The 13,960-nt window shown below is 56.2% G+C and overlaps 3 protein-coding genes across 11 annotated transcripts in view; 1 reads left to right on the top strand and 2 right to left on the bottom strand.

Annotated features, from left to right (window-relative positions):
* SYNGAP1 (synaptic Ras GTPase activating protein 1) overlaps positions 1-5,045 on the bottom strand; it is a 30,473-nt gene extending 25,428 nt beyond the window's left edge. Inside the window, 2 exon segments of the mRNA XM_014549209.1 lie at positions 1,701-1,822; positions 4,923-5,045. Coding sequence (XP_014404695.1) covers positions 1,701-1,822; positions 4,923-4,989 — 189 coding nt within the window. The 5' untranslated portion in view covers positions 4,990-5,045.
* A 2,050-nt stretch (positions 5,046-7,095) lies between these two features.
* CUTA (cutA divalent cation tolerance homolog (E. coli)) lies at positions 7,096-8,638 on the top strand. 5 transcript variants are annotated; one of them, XM_014549216.1, is made up of 7 exons: positions 7,096-7,176; positions 7,259-7,377; positions 7,525-7,780; positions 7,934-7,993; positions 8,095-8,140; positions 8,261-8,310; positions 8,413-8,638. In XM_014549216.1, exons 2-7 carry the CDS (start codon positions 7,269-7,271, stop codon positions 8,537-8,539), a joined length of 648 nt encoding a protein of 215 aa, XP_014404702.1. In that variant the 5' UTR covers positions 7,096-7,176; positions 7,259-7,268; the 3' UTR covers positions 8,540-8,638. The 5 variants fall into 5 exon arrangements, with proteins under 5 accessions (XP_014404702.1, XP_005878077.2, XP_005878079.1 ...); XM_005878015.2 differs by having other exon boundaries at positions 7,101-7,176; positions 7,259-7,310; positions 7,572-7,780; XM_005878017.2 differs by lacking the exon at positions 7,259-7,377 and having other exon boundaries at positions 7,104-7,176; positions 7,572-7,780.
* Positions 8,639-8,729: 91 nt separating this feature from the next.
* On the bottom strand, positions 8,730-13,382 carry PHF1 (PHD finger protein 1). 5 transcript variants are annotated; one of them, XM_005878012.2, is made up of 14 exons: positions 13,173-13,378; positions 13,000-13,081; positions 12,816-12,911; positions 12,281-12,381; positions 12,035-12,183; positions 11,771-11,866; positions 11,495-11,563; positions 11,256-11,379; positions 11,087-11,154; positions 10,825-10,929; positions 10,516-10,702; positions 10,337-10,431; positions 10,006-10,086; positions 8,730-9,364 (listed from the first exon to the last, which is right to left on the bottom strand). In XM_005878012.2, exons 1-14 carry the CDS (start codon positions 13,329-13,331, stop codon positions 9,076-9,078), a joined length of 1,701 nt encoding a protein of 566 aa, XP_005878074.1. In that variant the 5' UTR covers positions 13,332-13,378; the 3' UTR covers positions 8,730-9,075. The 5 variants fall into 5 exon arrangements, with proteins under 5 accessions (XP_005878074.1, XP_014404699.1, XP_014404700.1 ...); XM_014549213.1 differs by lacking the exon at positions 11,495-11,563 and having other exon boundaries at positions 13,173-13,379; XM_014549214.1 differs by lacking the exon at positions 12,281-12,381 and having other exon boundaries at positions 13,173-13,311.
* Between the last annotated feature and the right edge of the window lie 578 nt (positions 13,383-13,960).

The raw sequence follows: 13,960 nt of genomic DNA, 5'->3' as shown, positions 1-13,960 counted from the left end.
TCCCCCTTGCCACCTCCTTCCCAAACCACCCCTCTCCAACCCTCCCATCTCCTCCGCCCCTACAGGAACCTCCTCACCCACTGGTCCCCAGCCCCAGTTCCATAACCCAACCCCTGTGGCCCTACACAGTGTTCATTTTCTAAATTCTGTCTGCCCTGGCACGCTTCCTACTGGATTCTGGCCACTCCTGTTGCCCTCAACTTGCTGGCCACCAGTCCCCCAAGTCCCCTCAACCTGTCCCCACCTCTCATTCCTTCATTACCCCATTCATTTCTTCCCTCTTCATCCTCACAATAGTCCCCACTCTTATTGGTTCTGGTTTCTCCAATTCATCCTACAGACCCCAAACCCTGGGTCAATACCTAAAACCGACGACCCAAACCACCTCTCCCTTTACAGTCACCATCTTCCCCCAGTCGATACCTGGACTTTACTCCATGGCCTGAAAGCCTTCTTCCCAGCCATCTGTCCACACTCTCACTTGCCCCACAGACCCCTCGAAACCCTGGTTACCTTCAACTCCAGTTCTAAACACAACCTCCCCAACAGCTTTTGGGGCACATCTCTCACCACCTCTCTGGTCTGGTGAGCTACCTTATCACTCTCTAAAGATGGTCCCCCAAATCACTCCACTCCCTGAATCATACATCTGGGCATCTACCCTTCATATTCGCACCCCCTATTTCTTCTGATGGACCCTCCACTGTGGACCCAGCTCCCAAATCTGAACCCACACTCTCCTGGCTCTCTGATCACCCTGCATGCCTACCTCTGCCCACAGGAACCCTCTATTCATGTCATGTCATTCACTCTGGCTAGTCCCTGCCCCTATCTCACTCTTACTGTTTTAGGCAACTCCCCTTACTCCCAGTTGCAGCTCCCAAATCTGAACCCACACTCTCCTGGCTCTCTAATCACCCTGCATGCCTACCGCCGCCCACAGGAACCCTCTATTCATGTCATGTCTTTCACTCTGGCTAGTCCTGCCCCTATCTGTTTTAGGCAACCCCCCTTACTCCCAGTTACCCTCATCTCCAGGCATCCCCTCCCTTACGTTCCTTCCTGATGTCCCTGCCAAAAGCCCTCTCAGTGTCTCTCTAAATTCTGATCTCAGGTGCCTTCCCAGTCTTCACCGCTCTCCCCACCGAGATCCACTGACCTTTGTCATCTCTCCCAGGACCCTCCAGCCTCTCCCAGTTTCCCAAAGACCCCACTCACCCCTGCCTTTTCTCCGAGTCCCTCAAGTCCCCCTCCCTGCACCCTGCACCACGATGGGAAAAGGACTGGGAGGCAGTGAGTCTTGCTCAGTGTGGGAAGAGGAAGGGTTCCCGAGAATCACTGTGGAGCTGATCCCTCCAAAGCAATCCCCATTTCTTCACCCTTCAGTTTCTCTTTCCCATCCTAACCTATCCCACAATATGGGCAGATGAAAACAGGAGGCACCCCCAAATCTTCAGAACCTCATCTCCTCTTCAACACTGCACATGGCCCTCAAAGACCCCCAAGCCAAGGTGAGAGAATGCTTGCCCCTTTTCACATCCCAACCCAAGTCTCAATGGCCAACCTCCTTCCACCGCTTGCCGACTCTTGTCAGTCTTCTCTGTGTCTCTCACCCTTTCACTAATGAGGGTTCTCCCCATCTTTCTCTCTACATTCCCCATGGTACCCAGTGGTCTTTCCAACCTTCCCACCCTGCTCACCTCGTCCTCATCCAGCATGAGAAGCTGGTTCCCAGAGATGATGCAGAACCGAGGGTTCCAACCAGGACGATCATATGGGGAATGAACGTATTGGGTTCGGTGCATAGGGGGTCCCCGTACATCTGGGGGACAGAGACACACAGAAACAGTAAGGAAGGCTCTAAGCATTTGGGAGACAGAGGCCTACAGTGGGTCATAAGAGAGTCCACCAAGTGGGAGAAGGGGACCACACCTGCCTTGAGATCACAGATGGGGGTGAGGCCCCTGGTAAGTTAAGAGAGCGGAAGATAAGCCTCTATATCTGGGGGGAAAGAGGAACGGGAATCAGCACAGGGCTCTGTCGACGTGGAGAAAGAAATGGGAAGGGTGGCTCAAGGAGGGGAATTATAGCATGACAAAGGGTATACATTTGAAGGCAGGAAAGAGTGAAGGAACTCTCCATCCACTTCAAAAAAATAAAAAGGTGGAGGCAGCTGAACTGACCGAAGAAAAACACACAGAGAGGTTGGTGGCAGGTGCAACCAAATAACCAAAGAAGACAAGAACTTGGAAGGTGGCACGACCTACCTGCAGGGGAGGAAGAGGAAAGCTGTGGAAGGAAGGAAGGGCTGGGGGTGTAGGAGCATGTAGGTCATAAGATTCTGAGAACTAAGCATCTGGAAAAGGAAGAAAGTGAGAGAGCTTACCTGTTCAGATCAGAGACATGAGCAGGCCTCCCCTCCTGCCTTTCCCCTAGCCTCTGCTCCCTCCTCTCCTAGCCCAACCCTGCTCAACATTTGGAGAAAGTTCTGGTTCTTTAAGTGGGTTTTGTCAGCATCTGGCTGTGAAGGGGCCGGGGAATGAGAATAGAAACTGAATTGATCTCTTCCCCCACTTCATGCTCAGAGATCAAAGATGTAATACCCCACCCCGACTCCCCACTTAGTCTCCAGGGACAGGATGGAAGCCAAGCCCACGGGTTAGGAACCTTCCCAAGGCACAGAGAGGAGTTTGAAGAAGAAAGAGCGGAAAGAATGGAAGATCCAGGCCTGTGACATAGAGTGGGCTCCAAAGACTGGCCCTGGGGCCGGGGACAAAACTTCTAAGAACAGCAGACAAGGGTTGCCCATGTCCTTCCCATGCTACCATCCCTGCAAACTGCCTCTTCTTTAACCCCCATCTGCACACCATCACGGGGATGCAGGGGACAGGCCCAATGGAAGTAAGAGGAAAATCAAATTGGCAACATCAAAACGATAGAAAATAGGCTTAAGGTATCAAAGTGTGAGAGAGTTTAGAGGAAGAAACATCAAATTGTCACCTTGCAGGGTAATTACTCATGGATCTATTGCAGGAAAAGATCTGATCTTTGAGCTTCATTCCAACTGGATGCCCTGAATAGGAGAGCTTTGGAAAATCTAGCCCCTTTCTGTCTACAAATATGGTCTTCAAATATAACCCAATCTGCAGATCAGAGGCGGGGATGAATCCCCAGAACGTAGATGCCTAGAAACCCCAACACTTTGAAACTCTCACTTATCTCGCTGCCATCTCAGAGACTCTGTAAGCAATCCTCTCTAGATCCAGAGGTCAGCAAGGCTGGGAGACTGCAGACACTGCAGGCAGCGTGCCCACTGCACTGACTCTGAGGACCCCCAGAGGAGGAATCTGTGGCTACACACAGTCATTATGGGAGGGACTGGTTCAGGCTGCAGCCACGGGGAGGCAGGTTAGACTACAGGGGGCACCTTCCTGGGGGGCAGGGGAGGACTCAGGGAACTTAGTTCAGAAGCAACTCTGGAAACACACACACACACACACACACACTGTCTGGACTTAAGTGAGGATGAGTCTGGGAGGCAGAAGCAAGAGGAACACAGCTGAGAACGGGGAAAGGCTTACTAGGACGAGAAATCCACAGGGCTCAGATGGGAGTCGCTTGTGGGCCCTGTTCCAACCATCAAAACCTGTCTTTGCACCCCAAATCTCCAACACCCCAAAAAGTAAAGGAGACAAGAAAAAAAAGAATGGATAATAAGAGGTTAAGGGAATTCGGGGAGGCACAGGCTTGTGGTGACAAGATGGGGAACAGAGTAGGCAATAGAGGATGGGCTGGAGGATGTAGGAGAAGAGGGGGTAGAAATGACGGCAAATCCCTGCAAGAAAATATACCAGAAGGGCCCAGCTGGACCTGGGGCAGGAGAAATGATGTGAACCTAATAGAAGTACTAGAACAAGGGGGTCAAGAAGGAGGGCGTGAAAAGGTGGGAGAGAGGGAGAGAGAGCGAGAGGACATCAGAGAAGGGACTGATAAAGGGGAAGGACAGAAGGGGGACCCATATAAGGAACGGACACCATATGGGGGGAAAGATATAGGTGATGGACACCAGAGGAGGGAGGGGGAACTGGAAATAAGGATTGGAGATGGGGGAGGGGAGTAAGAGTGGTGGAGTGAATGAAGCAGATAAGACCCCAGGGGTTACACTGTCCTGGGCAAGGGCCTGGAGGAGGTTTGGGCAGTGTAACCTGCCCCTACTCCCATCACTCAGTCTCACTTGCATTCCCCCTCCCCCCTCCACAAACACACACACATTTGGCCCTCCCCCTGCCCTGGTCTCTCCTCCCCCAACCCATTCCCTCTCCTCTCTTCCCTCCATCTGGACCCTCTATTCCTCCCCCCACACACACTGCCTCCCTCTCTCTCCATCTGGCCCCTGCTTCTCTTCCTCCATCCTCCTCTCTTTTTCCATCCCATCCCATTCTCTGACCCCCCACCCCCCACCATATTCTGAACCCCATCTTCTTGGCTCCTCTTTGCAACCCTATGTTTTCATTTCTCCCTCCCAGCCCCTCTCCCGACTCTGCCCTTCTATTTCCTTGATATTTTCCTCATCTCTTAGCTTCAAAATTATTTCTGCAGCTCTTCCTCCAACCCTATCCCATCTTCCCACCCTTTCTTGCGATCTCTTCTTTCCCCTTCATTTTCACCTCAGCCCTCTTTAAGGCCTGTCTCCTGGCCCCTCCGGTCCCTATCTCCCCTGTCCCCTGGCCTTCAATCCCTCCTTCCTCACTGCTCCTATACTGTCTTCCTAGTCCTCCTGTCTCCCTCCATTTCAGCAGCTCCCCTCCTTGGCCTCGGCTCTGCCCCCTCCTCCGCCCTGCCCCTGCCCCTCCCCCCTTTACCCCTCCTAACTGGCCCTCCCCCTCCCCTCCCTGGCCCTCCCCTTCCCCTCGCCACCGTACCTCTGAAGGGGGCATAGGACATCGCGGGGATGCTCCCCCGATGGATGGAGGCGCGAGACCTGCTCATCAGGCCTGGGAGGGAGGGGGCGGGGGACGGGGGAGAAAGAGAAGAGAGAAAGAGGGGGAGAGAGAGGGGGAGAAGGAGGAGGAGGTGGAAGAGGAGGAGGAGAGAGGAGGAGAGAGGAGCGGAGAGGAGCAGAGAGGAGGAGAGAGGAGGAGGAGGAGGAGAATGGGAGCCAACGGCAGCAGCGGCAGCCGGGAGAGAGAGAGGGGGGCGGGGGAGTGAGCGAGAGAGGAGAGAGCAGGAGGAGGAGGAGAGAGAGAGATCTGCAGCCCCCACCCCTACCCAGTGGGAATCAGAGAGACAGAGACCCCTGACTCAGAAACACCAGAGAGAGAGAGGGAGAGCGAGCCGGAGAGAGAACAGTTTTAAAGCTGCAGATCCTAGACCCTGAGAGCAAGAGACCCCAGACCCAGAGAAAGATACTTGTCACCAGGGAGGGGAGGTGCGGGGAGGTTAATCTGAGGCACAGATCCAAAATCTAGAGGAAAACAGACCTCAATCTCTGTAAAAGCAAAAACAACGCCCCCCAAACAGACCCCCATAAAGAAAGGGGTGAAAGGTCAAAAACTGAGCCACCGGTTTCAAAAAAGTTCTCCAGAGCCACAGGAATCTTGGACGGTAGCCTCAGATGGTTATTCAGGGACCAAGCTCTGAGGCTGAGACCCAGATGCAGAGAGAGATGTCAACCAGAGACCCCAGATACAGGAAATGCAGACCTCGGGCTTGGGGTGGGAGTGGGGGAGAAGGGGAGGAAGAGGTTAGAGATGGGGAGCGAGGGAGGGAGGGAGGAAGACGCTTAGCTAGTGCAGAGATGCAGAACTCAGCGACCCCAAATTCATAAAGAAGAGTTAGAAAAACCTTGAAGAGACAGTGATTACAGATCCAGGAAAACAAACCCCTAAAACAAAAACAGAAAGAAACCCCAATGCAAACACGGAAAAGACCCCCCAGAGTTGTATCTCAGGAACAAACTCCGAAGCAGAGACAGAGCTCTGGAGGAGACCCGGCCGAGAGGCAGGCCTGAGGGAACTCCGGAGGCAGCCTGAGAAATGCCAGTCGCCCACCCCCGGCCAGAGACCCTAGACCTTGGGGGGGGGGGAGCACTGGGTAGAGGGTGTGGAAGAGCCTTTTCCTTGCTTCGTCCTCCCACCACGCCCTCCTCTCATTGGCCCCTCTCCATTTTTGGGTCACAGGATGTGCCTGCGCCCCAGGGAGGTTATGTAGGGCAGGTCCTGGCTCCTAGGAGGACGGGTTAAGGGAAGGAGACCCAAGCTGACAGGTAGACCAGTCTGGAGAGGGCATAGGAAGGGGATAGGGACACAAGGACCGTCACTGCCTCTTGGTGTCCTCTCCATATCCCCAGCCTCAGCTCTACTTCTCCCGGATTTACCAGCCTGCCTCCAGCTTTGGGAGGCGCCTGCTGCCCGATGTTCATCGCCCCATTTACAGGGTCTCCTTCTAAAAGACGTCTTTCCTCACCTCGCCATGGTCTAGCCGTGCCCGTGCCTGCCTAATCACTCCCCCTGCCCAGGGACACTGCTTCTCCTCGGATTATCATTGTTCATTCCCAATCCCAGGCGAGTGCTAGTCCTAAGCAAGAGGGCAGGGGGCGCTCTCTTCACCCTCCGAGGTTAAACCTTCTCAGACCCTCCCACCTCCGGGCCTCGGGAACCGCGTAGGGGCTGTGGTGAGGTGCCCTCTGGGGACTAGGGATGACCCCCCCCACTCCACAACTTGACGCATCGAGTCTGCGGGGTCTCCAGCCCCGCTTTCCTGGCGCCATCTCTTCCATCACGTGGCCTGCAGGGCTGGCCCGCGATTGGTTTCCTCGCGTCCCTCATTGACAGACCGCCATCCGCGGGGACCTCCCCCGTCACGTGACAGTGGATCGCCGCCGAGGCTCTCCTCAGCTTGCCATTGGTCGGCTCCGGGAACGGGGACCTCCCCCGTCACGTGACAGTGGATCGCCGCCGCTCTCCTCAGCTTGCCATTGGTCGGCTCCGGGAATGGGCGGGCCATTTCCGTACACGGCTGCAGATCCTTTGTGGATTGGTCAGCTCCCTTCGCTCCTCCCTCACCAGGAGGCGGGGCAAATTGGGCCATGCGAGGGCCGGATTGGCTGGCTCTGGAGGCGCAGCTCTTACTGTCACGTGGTGTACGTTGTGTTCTTATCACGTGGCTACCTCCCAGGTAAGTAGAGGCCCCTCTTCCTGGGTGTGGGGCCTTTTCTCGGCGTTACTGTGGCCTTTGATATCCAACCCTCCTCCGCCAGCTTAGGCTGCATGAGAAGGGTGCGGGCTCCCGCGGTCCTGCTCGGCGGAGGGGTGAGTGAGCGGCCCCGCCCCTCCCGGTTCGGAAGCCTGGACCACCACCCGCACCCTAACCCCAGAGGTTGGCCCCTGAGGAGGGTGTATAAACCGAGCCTTTGCCTGAATTTTTCTAGTTTCTCTCTCAGCTTCAGGGACCTTTCCTTCGGGGTGCAGAAGAGGGAGGGCAGAGTCCGAGTGTCTGTCCAAACGAGGGGTTTCTGGGGTGCAGTTGCCTGTGGTTTGTGGGGAGACACCGAATTCAGCGCCTGCTCCCAGGCCGCGCTGCTCCTGTCGCTCCTTTGGATGCCGGCGCTGCTGCCTGTGGCCTCCCGCCTCCTCTCGCTGCCCCGCGCCCTGACGGCCATGGCTTCAGGAAGCCCCCCGGCCCAGCCCTCGCCGGCCGCGGACTCCGGTTACGTTCCGGGCTCGGTCTCTGCAGCCTTCGTGACCTGCCCCAATGAGAAGGTCGCCAAGGAGATCGCCAGGTGGGGACCCGTGTGGGAAGAGGCAGACCAGAGGGAGAGTTGGGTGCTGAAGAAGGTCCCTCCGCCGCTGCCCGCCTCTGGGCTTGGAGACCCTGGGCTGGCGGCGCAGAAGCCGGGTGGTGGAGCGCTCTGAAGGGGTCTCTTCGCCTCCAGGGCTGTGGTGGAGAAGCGCCTGGCAGCCTGCGTCAACCTCATCCCTCAGATTACATCCATGTGAGTCAGGACTGGGGTCACCCTAACGCGGCTAGGGGCTGACTGGCGGTCTTTTCGTTGGGGAAAACCTTTGCTCTCACAACTCTCCCTGACCTTTTCAGCTATGAGTGGAAAGGAAAGATTGAGGAGGACAGTGAGGTGCTGATGGTGAGAATCATTTCCCCACCCCTCGAAGCCTCAATTCTCTGACCTTTGACCCCTCTCCTTCATGAGATCCTGAGATCAGCCCCATGGGTGGATTCAACTACATTTGTCTTCACCCCTTAGATGATTAAAACCCCAAGTTCCTTGGTGCCAGCTTTGACAGATTTTGTTCGGTGAGAATTTTGAACTGGGGGGCGGGCTGTGGTCAGGGTGGGTAACGTGGGGGTGGGCTCCTTTGGGTAAATCTTGAATGACCCCACCCCTCTATTTCACAGCTCTGTGCACCCTTACGAAGTGGCTGAGGTGATCTCCTTGCCTGTGGAGCAGGGGAACTCGCCATACCTGCGCTGGGTGCGCCAGGTGACAGAGGCAGCTTCTGACCCCAGCACCGTCCCACCATGACGAGCCCTGTTCCTGCCACGTCCCCTCCCATACTTCAGGGCCCTCTGACCTGCAGAGGACGCCTGGGCCCCTAATAAATCCTACCTTTGGTTCTTTCTGCCTTTGCCTTTTCTCGTCATGTATGAATTTGGTTGGGAAGATTAGAAGTGCTTCTAGTCCTGTGTTCTCATCTTTCAGAATGACTCAGCTGCCAGATTTGTTTATCTTTATTTCAATCATACAGAGCCCAGTATCCTTTATTATCCTTCCCCTCCTCAGTCTCCATCCCCAGGGGTTAAATAATTTTTAAAAATATTTTAAAAGCTGTAACAAAATAACATCAAAGGAAATGGGAAGCAGGGTGGGGGAAAGCTCAGGAATCATGAAGGGAGTAGAGAAGAGAGCCTCTTCTCCCCGCCTCCCCTGGATTCCACCTGGGCAGTAGGAAAACTACCCCCTCCCTCCCCAGGTACATCCCAGCTGTAGGTGAGGTCAGAGGTCAGGGTACGAAAGTGCCGATGTGTGTGTGAATGGGGAGGTGGGCAGAGGCAGGCTGTTCAGAAGATGCCCCCGCCTCCCCACTCCACCAGGTACTGCACAGAACCATCAGGCCGTACTCTCCGAGCCAGGACTCGGACAGGGTCCCCTCGGGACAGATAGCCCACCCCACCTCGTACTCCTCCCCCAGTCCCAGGAGACAAACTACGGCACAGGGGAGAAGAGAGTGCTGAGCGTCTAGGAAGACCTGGGGAGGGCGCTGGGACTGAGGAAGATGAGGCAATCATCGAGTGAGGGGCACTTTTAGGGATGTCTGTGGGGAAACCAATGTGAAGTTCCAGAGGTGACCTAGGGAGAGAAGGCAGTTGTGAGTCCAGTAAGACAGGTAAGGACTGACCAGAAATGGAGCCCACAAGTAGATCAGAGGAATGAAGAAATGGTTGGAGATTGAGGACCTGAAGAACACAGAGACAGCGAGGGGTGTCACAGGTAAGGGGGTAGAATCTCACCTGTCTGGGGGTTCGCCATCCCCAGAGGTCCCTGCAGTGCTGGCAGAGGGGTGGAAGGAAGCGAACATCCGGATGGGACTACTAGGGTTGGGGAGGGAGAAAAGTCAGGACCTGAAGCAAGAAAACAGGACATTCTCCCCCTGAATGAGCTTACCCCTGAGGAACCCCCATCCCCAGGATACTGGGGACCAGACATTGGTTCTAGAAGTCTCTCTGGGACAAAAAGAGGGCAGCCAAATGAGAGAATTCTGAGTGAGAAAGTCCAGAGGATGTGGACAATTAGAGAGGTTCTAGGGCAGCATATCTGGTTGGAGGGGATAGCAGCACTGACCTGGGCAGGCAGCGGGCGTCGGTGGGCCGGAAGTTGTAGCCGCTGCTGCCCTGGTAACTCTGGTTAGGGCTGGGGGGTGGTGGAGACACTGAGGCCTAGAAGTAGGAGAGACAGCGAGGGGTGTCACAGGTAAGGGGGTAGAATCTCACCTGTCTGGGGGTTCGCCATCCCCAGAGGTCCCTGCAGTGCTGGCAGAGGGGTGGAAGGAAGCGAACATCCGGATGGGACTACTAGGGTTGGGGAGGGAGAAAAGTCAGGACCTGAAGCAAGAAAACAGGACATTCTCCCCCTGAATGAGCTTACCCCTGAGGAACCCCCATCCCCAGGATACTGGGGACCAGACATTGGTTCTAGAAGTCTCTCTGGGACAAAAAGAGGGCAGCCAAATGAGAGAATTCTGGGTGAGAAAGTCCAGAGGATGTGGACAATTAGAGAGGTTCTAGGGCAGCATATCTGGTTGGAGGGGATAGCAGCACTGACCTGGGCAGGCAGCGGGCGTCGGTGGGCCGGAAGTTGTAGCCGCTGCTGCCCTGGTAACTCTGGTTAGGGCTGGGGGGTGGTGGAGACACTGAGGCCTAGAAGTAGGAGCAGAGGACTGAGAGAGAACCCTGGATTCCCCACACCAGCATGTGCTCCATGGGGTTGCCTCTGCCCCGTACCTGCAGTGCCCTCTGCAGAGGGGCCCGCTGCCTCTGCTCCTGGGGCTCTGGCTGAGTGCGCACTGCTGAGGGCGGCCCCAGCTCCTCCATCTTCCCCTTCTGCCTCCTCAGGGGCTCTGGCTCCGGCCTCCGGCGCTTCCCCAGGGGACGTGGAACCCCTCCCCCAGGGCCCTGCCCTGAAGGGAAGCTGTAAGAGGCCTCCTTATCCCCCCAGCCCCCTCCCGGACACCCCAAAGACCCCCACCTCCATATATATTTACCCCCAGATTAATACCCTGAGAATTTCCCCATCCCCCCTAGACCAGTGACCTGGTGGGGGCTCCATCTCCAGTAGGTGGCTCCACAGGAGGAGGGATCCGAGCATGAAGACCAAACAAGCATTTCCTCTTCTTAATCTCCCTTCCTGAAATGAAACTGGGGTGAGGAGAGAAATGGTACAGGTCAGTGTTATAGAAAAGGGCCCCTCTTCTGACCTTCCTCCCTGCTTCCCAGAGACGGTGTCCAGGTGGATCGCAGCACCGCCCTCCCCAGCTTCGTCTCCACATCACCTCTCGGCCTCCCTTCAGCTTACCGGTCCTTGTGGCTGTTGAGCGCAGAGAGGAGCTTGGAAGAACGTTCTCCCTTGGGAGTGTCCGAGAGCTGAGGAAGAGGAGGGAAAGTGGGGTCAAGAAGCAGTGCTCCCTCCCCCTCTTCACATCTCCCTCTTCCCCCACAACCTCCAAAGCTTCACCACCCCTTACCTCCCCAAGGAGCAAACTGTCCCAATTCTCAGAGGTGAAGGGGAGGATCTCACGGTCAAAATCAAAGTATTTTTTCTTACAGCAAACGCTGAGGTGATAGAGGACAAGATGGGCCACATCCACCCTGGAGAAGCATTGAGTTGTCAAGGTTGTGGAAGCATTACAACAGCCAGGGGAGTTCCGAGTGGGAGGTTGGGGCAGGTAGGGTGAGAGAGGAGTTACACTGAGGTCAAGCTCACCAGCGAAGCTGTAGCCTCCTGACCTTCTCAGGGCCCCCCCGACACACACAGCATTCAAACTCATAGAACCTGGATGTGGGCAAGAGAGAGAATACACCTGACACGGGAAAACTATACCATGCTATGGAGGGCTCACAAAGCAAGGATGGGGAACTAGTGAGCAACACTTGAGAGGTTGTGAGGAGAATGGATCTGAGACAGGCAGGTGTGGGGGAACCGAGAGGGTGGGCAGATCAAGAGGGCTCTCTGGGCTCCCGGAGTCTGTCCTGGTCTCACCTGTCCCCGTAGAGGAGGGGCTTGCTCAGACACTGGGTGCAGGCCTCGTGGAACCACTGCAAGCAGCTCCGGCACTGCAGCATTTTCAGGTTCCACCTGAGGGGGCACATAGGACTAGTGACCTCCAGACACTCCCCCTTAACTGCCCCAAACCCTGCTCACCACCGACTGCCTCCCCTTCAGCACTCTGCTTACCCTGGTCTCCATTCCCCGGGAATTCCTGCACAACCACTTGTTCCTGAACCCCTGCCCCTCATTACTCACTCCCCAGGACCACCACAGTAACAGTAGCTCTGCTGCCGGTTGCTCAGATGTCCAGCGTCCCAGTCCAGCCCCTTGAGTCCGTACGGCAGAGAGAGCTTCATACCCAGCATGGCCCGGGCGTAGGGGCCCTTCTTCAGTGCACCCCCCCTCTGCAGAGACAGAAGGGGCAGGCCACCTCAGCAGTGGGGCGAGGAAAGGCTTGGGAGAGGCCGTGGGTGGGCAGCTCCAATAGGAAGGTGCCTTTACCTTGGTGGCGATGGCAAAGATGCACTGGCGGCAGACCCAGGACGTGCCCTCTCCCTCTCCAGGGGCTGGGGCCCTTGGAACGTGGCAGTCCTGGTGATAAGCTGAATAATGATAGTGAGGTAGAGCACTTACTGAATTGTAAACCTCCGTGTACTAGGCACTGGGAGAGGAAGAGTCTTATCTATCTCATTTAATTCTCAGCCATCGTCCTGTTTGGGGCGGGGGGTAACTACCCTTATTCTACAGGTGAGGGAACTGAGGCTCCTAGAGGTTTTGAGACTTGTTCAAAGCCATATGGTTAAGAAAGAGATTACTTGAGCCACCCTCTGCCTGCAAAGCTCACACATCCCCATCCCATGGCTGCCTCTCTGTGTTGGGAAGGGACTGAGGTTACAGGGTTGAAGAGACTGGCCAGAGCAGTGGCCTGGGGGACAGGCCAGAACAGGGGGTATAAGGACCAGTGCTGGAGGGAAGGGACAGAGCAGCCGGGAATGTCCAGGGCAAGCTGGACCATCCAGGTGTCCTGTGCTCTCACCGTGGCGACACTTCTCACAGCTGACCAGCCGGTTCCCAGGGACCACAGCCTCTGAGCGACAGACACAGCAGAGGAGTTCCTCCCCAGGGAGGGCAGCTACGAGGGAACACAGTGTTAGGGCCTGTCCTTTAGGCAGGTTCCTGTCTTCCATGGGATGCACACCCCCAGGCCTCTAGGGTCTCACCAGGGCTAATGTCTTTCCATAGAACCAGAAACTGGGAGTCATCCTCAAACTGCACCAGACACACCTCCCGAGCACTGTCCACCTGGAGTGGGTGAGTACACAGGTAAAATGGGCATCAGAACTAGATGAGGAGACTGGGGGAAAGGTGACGGGTCAGAGGTCAAAGGTCTCACCTTCTTGATAGTTCCCAAGTACAGCAGCCCATCTGTCCATCTGGCCAGCACATCCTGACCCTCCCAAAGTCGAGGCCTGGGGCCTGAGGTGGGAGCAGAGGAAGCTGGGTCCCAAAGTGGGGGGGCACCAGAGCGGCTCAGCCGGGGGGGCTGTGCCATTGCATCCTGGGGGGGCCTGGCCAGAGTAGAATGTGAGGAGGTTATGGAAGCTGAGGAACACTCCTGATTTTCTTTGCCTATTTTTCTGTCAAGGATTCAAGCAGCTGTGCCCCCTGTCTCCATGCCCCTGAGACAGCTGGGCAGGAAACCCCTCAGCACCCCTCCTCAGCTGGACTCCAGCTCGCCCAACTATGGTGACCAGTCTCCCTCCCTAACCAGCCCACCCCACCTAGTTCTCCGGTCCCAGCTTCCAGAGCTCCCCTGGGCTTATATCCTGGTCTTGAGATTTTAACAGAGACGATGGCTGCAGAAGCAAAGGTCACTACTCCTGCAGTTTAGAGGTATAATTGGGGTTACCCAGAGATGTATGTTGGGAGCTTTTTTGGAGATGTTTTTCCGGAGCAGAAACAGCTGGCTCCCCGGGCCCGCGTGTCTCATTTAGAATCATCATCCGGGTACCAGGTTATGTCAGGTCACCCTCAAATTCGGGGGTCCCTGCCCTCGGGTTAGATAACTTCCCTGAGTGCCCCGGGAGGGGGGCGTGTCCCAGTCCCGGTCTCCACTACCCAGGACCGCGAGTCCACCGGGGGCTGGAGTCGGCCCGGCCCGGCCCGACGCCAGGGTGGCCA

The sequence above is a fragment of the Myotis brandtii genome, unplaced genomic scaffold, assembly GCF_000412655.1.
Source record: "Myotis brandtii unplaced genomic scaffold, ASM41265v1 scaffold539, whole genome shotgun sequence".
Classification (NCBI taxonomy): domain Eukaryota; kingdom Metazoa; phylum Chordata; class Mammalia; order Chiroptera; family Vespertilionidae; genus Myotis; species Myotis brandtii.
Note: the sequence above shows the minus strand (reverse complement) of the source record. Positions and strands in the feature narration are given on the sequence as shown.